Source organism: Gossypium hirsutum, mitochondrion (genome assembly GCF_007990345.1).
Source record: "Gossypium hirsutum mitochondrion, complete genome".
In the NCBI taxonomy this organism is placed as follows: Eukaryota; Viridiplantae; Streptophyta; class Magnoliopsida; order Malvales; family Malvaceae; genus Gossypium; species Gossypium hirsutum.
The window spans coordinates 158,406-170,000 of NC_027406.1; the positions used below are offsets into that span (position 1 = coordinate 158,406).

An 11,595-nucleotide genomic window follows, 5' to 3' on the forward strand; every position below is an offset into this window, starting at 1 on the left:
TGAATGACTTTCTGGAAGCAGGCTATGCCGCCACACCTCCCCTGTGAAAGAGGGCTACGCAGCTGATTCGGTTAATCACATGTCAGAACAACCGCTAGGGATCTTTTTTTCATTACCAAAACGGAGGTCACCCTTTTTCTTCTTTCTTTGCTAAGCTCTTCCATTTTTGGAGTGAACCCGAGTCTAATAAATCATTTTTTTTTTAATTGTCCATGTCTGCGTGTTCTTCTGTACGGCCATATGACAAGTCATTTGCGAACATTTCGGGAACCTTTGGTGGTCTTTTTGTTCCAAACATCGCATCCAGTATTGCTGGTTCCTTTTTAAAAGAGCTAGCTCATTAGCTATCTTTGAGTGGGGCTTGTTGAAAGCATCTACTCGAGTGTTTCGATAAACGTACCAGTCATCTCAACATTCCAAATTCCTATGTTTCTAGCCAGCAGCCTATTACGTAAACAGCTTTGTCAACTAAGACATATACATTGTAAAAAAAAATCCTTTGGCCAGGTTCTCTTTCCTGGTTCGTTATCAAGTTCCAGTTCTTCGATTTTCGTGAATATTGATGTGATTGTTCCGCAAGTCGACATGAAACTCGCTAGCATGGAATTGCAACAATAAGGAATGAAGGTTCCGGTTGCAGTAATAGATGTCTCAAAGCTAGACTTGAAGCATGCTTCAAGTGGGAACTGTCTCATCCATCTGAGCAGGACAACTGAATGAATGCCGCTGACCAGCGTGACCGGTCGATTAGTGGCCATGATTAAGACGCACATAAACCGAGCTATTCACGGGGAAAAAGAAAGGTCAGAGGGCCATATTGGAATCGTGGCCATCAACAAGCACTATGTCTTCCTTATTATATTATAATATGGGATAATTGAAAGGAAGCTTAGTGAATGTTTAATTACTTGATTACGGTGGGCAGGTTGTAGTATTCACAAGTGGATGGCGCTTGAACATACAGAGGGAATGGGTGATTCATCTACGCTGGAAAAATTGCAGAGCGGGTGAAGGTTTTGTTTAAGACAGCTTTTACGTTCCCTTACTTTTGAGTCTATCAGCTGTAACAAGTGCAGTGGGAACGAGTGCTTGTTCCGCCCTATAGAAAGAAGAAAGTCAAGCTTGAACCCTCATTCCTCCCTTCTAGCTATTCTTCTTATTTAATCGAATTCCGTCAAGATAAGATCTTCCCCTTTCTTTATGGCTGCGATCTTCCTAAACAGGATTGAACTATATTATGTTATGCTATTCTCCTGCCCCCAATCCCTTGCTGATGTGATGTGTTTTACTTCGCACTGACGCCATTGTGTTTGCGTGAAGCTCAAGAGTCAACAAATGCAGGAATAGCTCCTCTGATGACTCAAGCAGAGTTGGTTTATGATTCCCTGGCCTAGGTAAGGGTAAGGGTGCTTTCGGCTTTCGATATAGGAAGCAAGCAACCTGTTTGAGTCGTAATAGCTCCTGCCCTGGGCTTTTTAGATAGTTCACTCTGCTTCGGGTCGGGCCGGCTTTCGAGTTGAAACTCCGCTCCTCGACTTAAGAGCTTTAATAGCTCGTCTTCGGAGGTTTCTGGCTTTTGAGTTCCCTTTCTCTGTTTGAGAGAGCTCCTTGACCTGGGCTCTCAACGCTTATAGGCTTGTGGTATAGTGCAGTTCGTACTCGTATCAAGCTGCGGTCTCCGCCCCTTTCGATTATTAGTAGGGGCTCGTGCCTTCGTTCCGTCGGTATAGGTATACCGTCACCGCCTCGAAGTCCCGTCAATTGAGTGCCGTCAGTCAGTGTTCTCAAATCCCAGACCCCCCTAGTCTCCGGCGAGTGGAGGACGAAGGACGTTTCCGCTTTTCTGCCAAAGGAGCTCGTGTAATTCTCAGAAGAATACACCCACTAGCAGACGTTTTTGCTAAGAAGTTCTTTTACCAACAGCGCTCGCTGACTGAAAAGCTTTACTAATAGGGGGGGGACTGGACACCGATACCGCCAAGATGGCATCAAGGGCGATTAAGTGTGGCTTGCTTGATAAGGGAAACAGAAGACATCCCTCAAAGCCCCATTAACGCAAAACAACTCGATCCCTACGTTTTTAAATTACCAGAAGCTCTTAGCTACTTAGCTATACTATAATAAAGGCTAAGGGGTATTACTTGACTGAAAGAGTACTCATATTATGGGAAGCTTCCCCTTATAACATCTGACTTATATACAGGTCAACATCGACTTAAGAAGCACGAATACATATAGTAGCTACCTCGGGGGAGGGATGAGAGTAGTGTTATTTAGTTTTATGAGGGTAGCTGCCTATTGCAGGAGTTCCTGACCTGAAGGGACACCAGCAAGCTGCTACTGAATGTAAACAAAGTCAAGGGGATGGAATCAACTCAATAGAATTAGGTATTTTATATGACTTCTGAAGTGACTAAACGAAGTTAAGGATTGATTCAATACCAAATCCCAGATCCCTATAGACAACTAATGGTAGGGGCCCCAACGCCCATCGTGAACGTAGTTCATTGCTCGGGCAATGAAAGACCTTGTCTTGTCTCTTTTGAAGGAAGACCTGTGCGCTTTCCCTTTGGCGGGCCTATAATCGCGAGTGAATCCTTTGTGCCCAGAAACGACTACTTCACCTGATCGGCAACCCTGGGATTCCTAGTGAAAACTACACCTTCATCTCGATCAAAGGTGGGATCCCAGATCGCTTGAAGCTTCCTATTTGCCTTTCGGGGGGTCCCCCGTTGATAGATAGGGGCAATCTAAAGGTAGACAGGACTAAGACTACTCTACGAAAGCCCTTCTTTTAAGTTCCTCCCAGATACATAGCTTACATACCCGGCTCAACATTCTTGGAAAACAATCGAATCGAGGGTCCGGAGGAGAATTGGCCATTCAATCTTGTAAACTAATCGAGACCGAAATTGGAAAAAGAGATACGAACGGAGAGGAATAACCAATCGATAAAAGAACATGAAACCATTCTGTTTCAATAGAGGTACGAGAAACGGTTAGGGGCAATAAAGTAGGTGAAGTGGTTGGATTTTGCGAGCTGTTCCAACCACTGCTGGATGTGATTCCAAGAGCCGAACGAGAATGAATACCACACAGAAGAGTCAAGACCAGGCTCCCTAGTGGAATGTTTAACCGATCCATTCCGGATCGACCGAATTGGTACGGAAGTTGTAACATGGGAAAACCACAGAAAACACAACTTATTTGAATAACCCGGTGACCTACCAATTGTAGAAGTAGGATCTTTGGCAAGCAATAAGCACTTAAATAATACAATTCGAGTGTACCATCTTCTTTCTCATTTCGAGGAAAAGGTGCGGGAGGAAAAGAAAACAACGGAGGGATCCGAATCGGACCTAAATGGAAATGACATGAAAAGTCTTTTTCAAAACCTAGTATTAAGGGCGTTACGACGATATACGAGAGGAATGGAGAAAAACTCGTGATTGGTGTGGAGGGGAAGATCTGTTTATGATATAGTTCAAGAAAAAGTCGTCTCATTTCCTTACTTCTTCGTTCTTTCTAATTTATTCACTTCAAGGCTGGTTCTGAACGCCGCGTAACATCATCTTCAACCAACCTCCGCCGTACGTACCTTTCGGTACGGCCACTAAAGAATTGCTTATACACTAAACAGCTGCTTATATACGCTTACTAAAAGACTGACTTTCATTCATTCATTAGGCCAGCGTGAAACTAAGAAAGAAAGATGTGCCTAAGGCGGCATGCAAGCAAACTGTGCACGCTAAGAGAAAAGGAGAGATGTTCGCAATTACTACCACAAGAGAGCCACCCCCCTACCCTATCTCTAAAGGGGCCCGTCACTTCGTTCGTACCTTCTTGGCTTAGACTTCCAACTGAACTGACTTTATGGCCTTACCGCCCGCCGCTAGCAGAAGCTAAGCGCTTGAAAAGCGCGCTAAGAAACGTTGTTTCTGTCGGCCTTTCTGTGCAACAGTCCACCAATAGCGGAAGAGAGGGTTACCGTACATACAAGACTCTTCCAGTTCTTACGTAAGCTTTTTCTTACCAGTCAAGTAGTACAACAGCTGTATCTTATCTTATAGCCCGGCGCGGCGGGTCGCCTTTTGAATTCAGTAGATAGAAGAAATTATTAGATAGATAGGGAGTAGGTGAGTGAGTGAGTCCTCACTGACCTGAGCGATTTCGATCACCTAGCAGGCCTTTTATTTGGTAGGTAACATCGCCGAAGCGTATCATCAGAATTAACTACGAAGGAAGAAACTCGAAGTGAGACGGCACCATCTCATCTTGTGCAACGCAACGATAGTTGGCCCTCTATCATCTTCTATCCGGTAAACTTGGTAAAAGGGCCCCGACTTATTTCCAGAATTAGAGTTCGACCGCAGCTGCCCCTTTTTTGGGGGGGATCAAGTTCCTTGCCAACTATCGACCCCGATCTCTTTTCATTTGTTTTGGGTATTACCAAACCTAGCCTAGCCTTCGTCAATCACACTAAAGCAGAGCACCAACTATGGCAAGGCCCCCTTAAGGGTTAGGTTAGTCAATCCAGCCCGAGACGCGTTCGTTGAAAAAACCGCCGTAGGAATGGAGACCTTTCAATAGAGCGGAGGCGAACTGATCAACGAGAAAGAGGCCCTACTCACTACAAACGAATACACCAAAAGATCGAACTGCACTCATGCCTCTCCCGCATCAAGTTGACCGCCCCCCCTACGTAGTGATTCTATTAATCATGTACGTAGGTAGGGCCCTCCATTCTGATTGGTATATCATGAAAAAAGAAAGCCATTTGCACCAGGCGCACTGCGCTTTCCCTTGCCCAGATGTTCGCCTTTCTAAGTCAAGTAATGGTGACCCGCCGAAGACTGGAGCCTCGTAACATGTTGACGAAGACCTTCGAACTGAGGGTTCGATCAGTAGAGGGGACGACTTTGCCCCCCCGGAAGAAGAATAGCCCCGCTCTCTAGCCGACTGATCCCGTTGATCATATAACTGGGAGGGAACGTGTCACATTAGAGGTGAACGATCAGAGATGTCCTCTAATCACCACGATGAGGCTGGTCTCTCTTTTAGTAGACTCAGCTATGAATATGAATGAAGAAATGAATGCCGGGCTCTTTCTTTCACTGCTAACCCCAAGAAGTTTCTGAATGCTGATACTTTCTGTTTCGTCGAGCCCCGAGCTTGTGGTCCTCCTTTGAGTGTGAGTTCAATTGGATGAATCCGTCAAGTCAAGGTCAACGTACGTAGCAGCAAAGCAAGGATGGCGCATCGCCTATTTATTTATCGTTCTCGTTCGGGAGCCAAAACGAACACACCTGCTACCTACTGTACTGGACCTTCGACCAGGCATTCTACCCTTGTCGAATCGGAACCAACCACCACTGCATTGCGCTCGAACAGTTGAGCGGCCGCCGGCCAGCAACTTCCGTACACAGATATAGATTCATTCTTCGTACCTGGTCCAACCTCACAACCCTTCGCGGGTTGGTCAGAAGTCAGTCTTGTTTGGTAAGACGGAATTGGACAAAGAAAAGAGAGTGCTTGACCGGAACAACGGTCAACAAAGACCGTAATTACATAGATAACTGCTCCTCCCTTTCTCCGTCTTTAAGGCTTTAAGGCGAACCGTATGATGGCTGGAAAGAAAGACGACCTCACCTTCTCGTAGATGGTGTCAGTGAGAGCTACTTTAGTATCCCCCGTTGACCTTCTTTTGTTTTGTAGATAGAATCTTCAATGAGTGGAAACAAGCAACCTTACTAATAAAGGTGCTTGTTGAGTAAGGCCGGCTTTAGAGCCCAAGCCCCTTTAATATGATGAGAAGAAGAGGGGCCGCCCTCTTTTCCGCACCAATCCTTATTTACTACTACATCTTTTTTTGGGTGTATAGCTCAGTTGGTAGAGCATTGGGCTTTTAACCTAATGGTCGCAGGTTCAAGTCCTGCTATACCCAAACCTACCTTACGCTATACTATTAGTAAGGATGCGTAGTAGCGTTCAAAGATCACTCTTTGGCCTTTAGACTCGCTTCAGCGACTTCGCCCTTTAAGTGACAAGGGTAAGGAGTAGTATAAGAGTGGCTTGGGAACAGCTTCTGGGGCTAATCACAGTAAGAGAGTCCAATCTCTAAAAAAGAGATTAGTCTCTCCATAGTAGGTAGTATACTATACTAGTAGAAGGCGTAGGTTATGACTTGATCCAATAGAGTCAGAACACCTTTCTATCTAAAAGGAATGGTGCTCGATGAAACGATCCAGATTCCACACTATGCTGTGGGCTGGGGAGGGAGCTGCTCTGCGAAACTGGGCGTTCAGTGTTCTTATGGGGGAACCATACTAGAAAGAGAATAGAAAGAGCCTTCAAAAAAGAGCGAGTGAGTGATGGGCAACCTTAGTCTATATGTTGCTTGTGAGCCGCCAAGTACCAGTCTCGCAACAGTACTGGCGTAAAAGGATTGGTCCTTCACTTGCTGATCGTTCGCGAGTCGAACTCGCTCTCTTGCCACGCCTTTCACTCACTCGCTTTAGTCGGACTCAATCACTCTTTTTGTTTTGTTTGGAGGATCATTCGTTCTTCACTCTCTTGCTATTACCCGCAGGGAGCGCAGCAACCAAGGTGCATATTATCATATAGAAACAAGCGAAGCGTAGCAATTCGTACTACCGGAAAAGTTTCGCTAACCGGCAGGCAATAGAGTCCGCCGATAGGCGCAAGCAAGCGTAGCGAATCACATAGATAAGCCCCTACCTGCCAGCGCGCGGATAGATAGGGCGGGCGAAGCGCGAAGGGGATGGATGTCTGAGCGGTTGAAAGAGTCGGTCTTGAAAACCGAAGTATTGATAGGAATACCGGGGGTTCGAATCCCTCTCCATCCGCGAAGTCATAAGTTCTCTCTTGCGTTATCTATAGATAAGAACGAATCGGATCGACTCGACTGATATGATAGATGGAATGGGTAGCTTGTGTTATGATGTAGACGTGTGTTATGATTTAGTTAGGACTTTGTCTCCCTTTCGTTATCTTCCGCTTCCCTTATATAGGTTGGGGAAGGGCCGGGTGGATTACCTTTGGGGGGCTAAGTCGAAGATCTTGGTGGTCTTGTGAGTGGTTGATAAACTACGATTGCAGTTTTATTTAGGAAGTCCCATAGCTGTGAGGCTTAACAGACAAAGAAAACGGTGGATACTTCCACTAGTTGGGTAGAAGGTGACGACCCTAATGAATCGACTATGAAGGTGGCTGTTAGCTACATCAGCGCTCAAATTCCTTCATCGTTATTGCCCTGGCTTCGATGATCAACCCCTGGCACATTTAGGTTTTTATTTTTGATCTTCGGCCATCCTGGTCCTCAGGACCCAACACAATATTATTATTTTTAGATATTTCCTTTAAAATTAAAAGATGCAAAAGGTGTTGATACGTCCTATCCACATAGAAAGCTTACCCTCTTCCACACATTACCGGTGGATGCTACAGCCGCTATCACTTTGGCTGCAGGAGGGGAATGGTTAAGTGAAACTCTCGACGTCTTGTTTGGTAAACGGGATGTTTACCCAGGCGCCGTAGTCTTGCCTAACCGTTCGGCCGGAGATGCCTTTGTATGGTATAGCAAGCTGTTTAGCTACTTGTATCGATTTGCCACAGTGTGGTTAGATACAATGCGCTGGCAGCCTCAGCTTGGCAGGATGGGAATGAAGGTCGAGGAAGCAGGGAAGAAAAGGTTATTCGCTATTGGCTCACCCTTGTATCAGGCCTTGGTACGGCCTATACATGATTGAGTCATGACGGTTTTGACAAAGTTCAGAATGGATGGTACCTATAACCAGACCCAACCGTTGCAGTACTTGAGAGGAAAGAAAAAATGATTTTCTTTTGATCTCAAGGCTGCTATCGATTCCTTACCTGTTATCCTGACGTCCTGTATGATTGCAGGGTTTTTCGGAAATCCCTTTCCCTTTGCAACTTCCTGGGCGTTCATACTTACTTCTGTAGTCTTTCAATTACCATATAGTTTATATAATCAAGGCTATAGGTCATCGGTTGTGACGTTCACGAAGGGTCAACCCCTCGATTTTCTAGTTCTTGGCCTCTATTCACACTTACACATCATACGCTTGTGTGGATAGCTGCTGAGAGGGTGTATGGCACGACGAAGCTTTGCGACTATGCCATTCTTGGCGACGGTGATCGCCGACGAGAAGGTGGCGGCCGCTTACCATAATCAATAGTTTCAGTTTACTATAACTATATCTAAAGAAAAGTCTCTCATTTAAAACATTTTTTATTCGTTTTGGAGTTTGCCAAAAGATTTTGGAGCAACGGAGTGAGACGGGATTTTTCTCCAGTGTCTGCTAAGATGCTCCGGTCTTTGGTTGACGCTTTTTTGTGGAAAAGACCCCGATTTTATCAAAGATTATAGATGTAACTGGTACTATGTCTCTGCCTTTGACCTATCGATTGAGGGGTGCTTCTTTTCGTATCTGTGGTACGCCCTTTTGCCCTAAATCTAAGCGATGGAAGCGTCACTATCTTTGTATGCTTTCGCCGTCAGGCGTATTCCCGTTACCATTGAAACTGTGGTTAGCTTTTCCAGATTTGGGAGTGTTAACGCCGGGTGTCGCGCGGGCTTTCATTCTTTATAGGGCTAAGTAGCGCCTTCGCTTTGTTTGTAATAAAAAGGAAAGAGAAGGTCTTCGGACATTTTTTCCAGTTTTTGGGGGGACTTTCTTGATCGCCTCATTCTTTAACCATGGGTTAAAATGTGGCTAAAGTCTCTCCGATGGTACGCTGATGAGGTTAGCGTAAATTACGATGTGTCGCTCGAGGTCTGTCTCTCGAGCCTCCTGTTGTACCAATGTCTATATTCCGTTTTAGGAAGAAGGTAATGATCTTCCGGTATGGAGTTTTGTTTTGTTTTGTTTTGTTGTTTCGACAGGCTGAGAGCAGTGCCCGCTCCCTTGTGTTTGAGGGAGTTGATGCGGCATTCGAAGTAGGTGCGGGTGAGGCATTCGAGTTCGAGTGGCTTTGGTACCGGACAGAAGAAAGAAAGAGAATAATAACATTGAAATAGCTTACTTTATAGGGGCTTGGAGGTTTTTCCTATTATTATTTCTCAGTTTAAGCTAGCGATGGAAATAAGAAAGGCTAGGTAGCTGGCTTTCTTGGGATTGCTCGCTGGCTGACTATGACGATTGCCCTCACTCGAAAGCCGCTTCCAATAAGATTGTTTTCAACATTCCCCCCCACCATTAGAGTTGGGCTTATGGTTGAGCCTCTTATTGCGTAGTCCGCTTTTTTTTTTAGAAAGCAAAGAGGCGAGCTTTAAGACGTTCTTTAATCCTTGTTGTACTTTCGGGTTGGACTCCAGTCCTCGTCCTCCCTTGCCTGCCAGCACACCTGAAGGAAAGGATACCGGTATAACACAAACAAATGAACCGCAATCACCACAAGCAATCAACGATTCAAAATGACAAAAGAACGGGGCATAGGAGATAGAGGCGGAGTCTTGGCTGTAGTTAATGGGAGGACTAAGAGTAGCAGTAAGAATAATAAAAGGAAAGCAGTAGAGAATAGAAAGCGTCTTGTCAGAGCATATGTAGCTTCTGATATAGGAGCTTGAGCAGGAACACGAGTAGGAGCTCTTGTTCGTTCCCTTGTTAGCTAGTCTTTCCTCGCAAGCCACCAAGCCTTATCTTCGTCTCTGAATTGTTGCCTTCCCTTCGATCGAGTTTTCCATTTTTTTTTTTTCTTTTTTTGTCACATATAGGTATAGGCGAATAAAAGATAACGATTTTCGAAGCTGTGCTAATAGTGGTCAAAAATAAGGTAAGAAGAAGTTTTAATAAAAAATACGGGGAAGTATTCCATTTTCCAATGTTCGACCAATCACTCGTCCAGGGCCTTCCTCGCGGTCAGGCAACTCTTTCCTCGTCGGCAATCCCAATCACTTGCTGAGACAAGCTCTCCTCCAATTTTTGCACTGCTTCCGGTTGATGGCTATTATGCCTCTTCCTGCTCAAACTCAAACTCATAAGCCAAGACTCCTATTCCGGGTAGTGTTTTTGATAGTCCTTTGCTCTTTACAAACCCCTGACTCGTTCATTCACTCGCTTGGATTCAGTCTCGTTCGGTTGTTGATTAGTTCATCGGTAGTTGGTTAGATAGTCGTGGTTGGGTTATTCACTTGGAGTTGCTTGGTCACTTCCTGGCATTATTTAGCCTTTCGGGTGTTGGGTAGTTTCTCGGGTGGTGTCTTGTATTGTGGTTGGTTGCAGCAGTTGATTCACTCCTTCCTCAGCATTCGTCGATTGGTGGCGTGGGAAAGGGGCATTCGATCACGGGCAAAGATGTCGATGCAATTCATTATGCAAGTTATGAATTCAAGGTAGAGGGGTTGCCTGATTCACCAGTCTTTCCTTCATTCCAATCTTGGGGCGGACTCCCATGATTCCTTTCCCAGTGTCTATATTCCCCCCTCATCCGAGGCTCAGACTTAACCTCCATCCCTTTTTATTATATCAATAGGGAGCTCATCCATCCTTCCTGCCATAAGCTGATGATCTCCTAGCGCGAAAGCCATTGATCGATAGTTATACAAGGCGATCGGAGATCCCTACAGAAGATAGCTTTCAGGAGCCCGATGCTTAAACTCAAATTGCGCGATGAACTCATCAGATGAACTACTACAGGAAAGAAGACCAATTTGACCGAAGACCCTAGAGACCGTTACAAGACAGCTCGACCGGGGAGTAGCATATCTTTCAAGAGAAAAATTCGGTTACAAGGTATTCGCCCTAATTGAATAAAAGCTATCTTGAATAAAAGAAGGGAACCGTATTCGTGGACAGATGAGCGTTTTCGCCCGTTTACAAAAGTGAATACCGAAACAGACAATTCCAGATGCCCTCAGACGGATGCCACTAAAAAAGCCGATTATCGCATGTTTTTAGAGGCCATACTTTACCCATCCGACCCCTTAAACTCGCGATTTAGAAAATAAAATAGACCATTCAGGACTTTTTCCTCATGTCGCTACCAGCTACAGATCAGATATGACCGGTTGAAGAAAGAAGAAAAGATCGATGAACGATTAAGCGAGACTTTGCCTTAGAGACCAATGAAATGCGACCGGGAAGCTTTATTACACAAAAGTTTTTTGAAGACTTCTTGCTTCTGTTTCCCTGCTTACTATTGCTATCACCTCAACTGCTTTCGACTTGCTCACTTAGAATGAAGATCAATAATAATAATGGGCGGAAAGGCTTTACACAAGACCACAGAGCGAGAGAGAGAGCCTTCGCTTACCTGCTTAACCGTGCCCTCCTATCGTACCTATATCCCCTTTCCTTCAGTTACATTCAGTCTAAGTTCTGCTTCCAACTACCGATGGGAGAAGGCTTGGACGTATAGCAAGATTAAATAAGAGGTATGGCATACGGTAATGGTATATAAAATGAAAGGCTGGAAACAGAGCTGGAGATGAGCGCTAGCCAATGGTTAATACTTCAGAAAGCACCTTAGCAATTAAATTACCAGTAATGCCCCTATCGACCTCAGTCTTGTTTTTTGCTAGCTTGAGTCTAGAACTATACTATCTCATTAAAC

The 11,595-nt window shown here is 45.0% G+C and overlaps 1 protein-coding gene and 2 non-coding genes across 3 annotated transcripts; 2 read left to right on the forward strand and 1 right to left on the reverse strand.

Moving 5' to 3' along the window:
- Nucleotides 1-2,883: 2,883 nt before the first annotated feature.
- Nucleotides 2,884-3,504, reverse strand: ccmB (cytochrome c biogenesis B). The gene has a single exon. It carries the CDS (start codon nucleotides 3,502-3,504, stop codon nucleotides 2,884-2,886), a length of 621 nt encoding a protein of 206 aa, YP_009153927.1.
- Nucleotides 3,505-5,871: 2,367 nt separating this feature from the next.
- Nucleotides 5,872-5,944, forward strand: trnK-UUU. Its single transcript has one exon. It is a non-coding gene; the product is annotated as a tRNA-Lys (tRNA).
- An 835-nt stretch (nucleotides 5,945-6,779) lies between these two features.
- On the forward strand, nucleotides 6,780-6,866 carry trnS-UGA. The gene has a single exon. It is a non-coding gene; the product is annotated as a tRNA-Ser (tRNA).
- The last annotated feature ends 4,729 nt before the right edge of the window (nucleotides 6,867-11,595 follow it).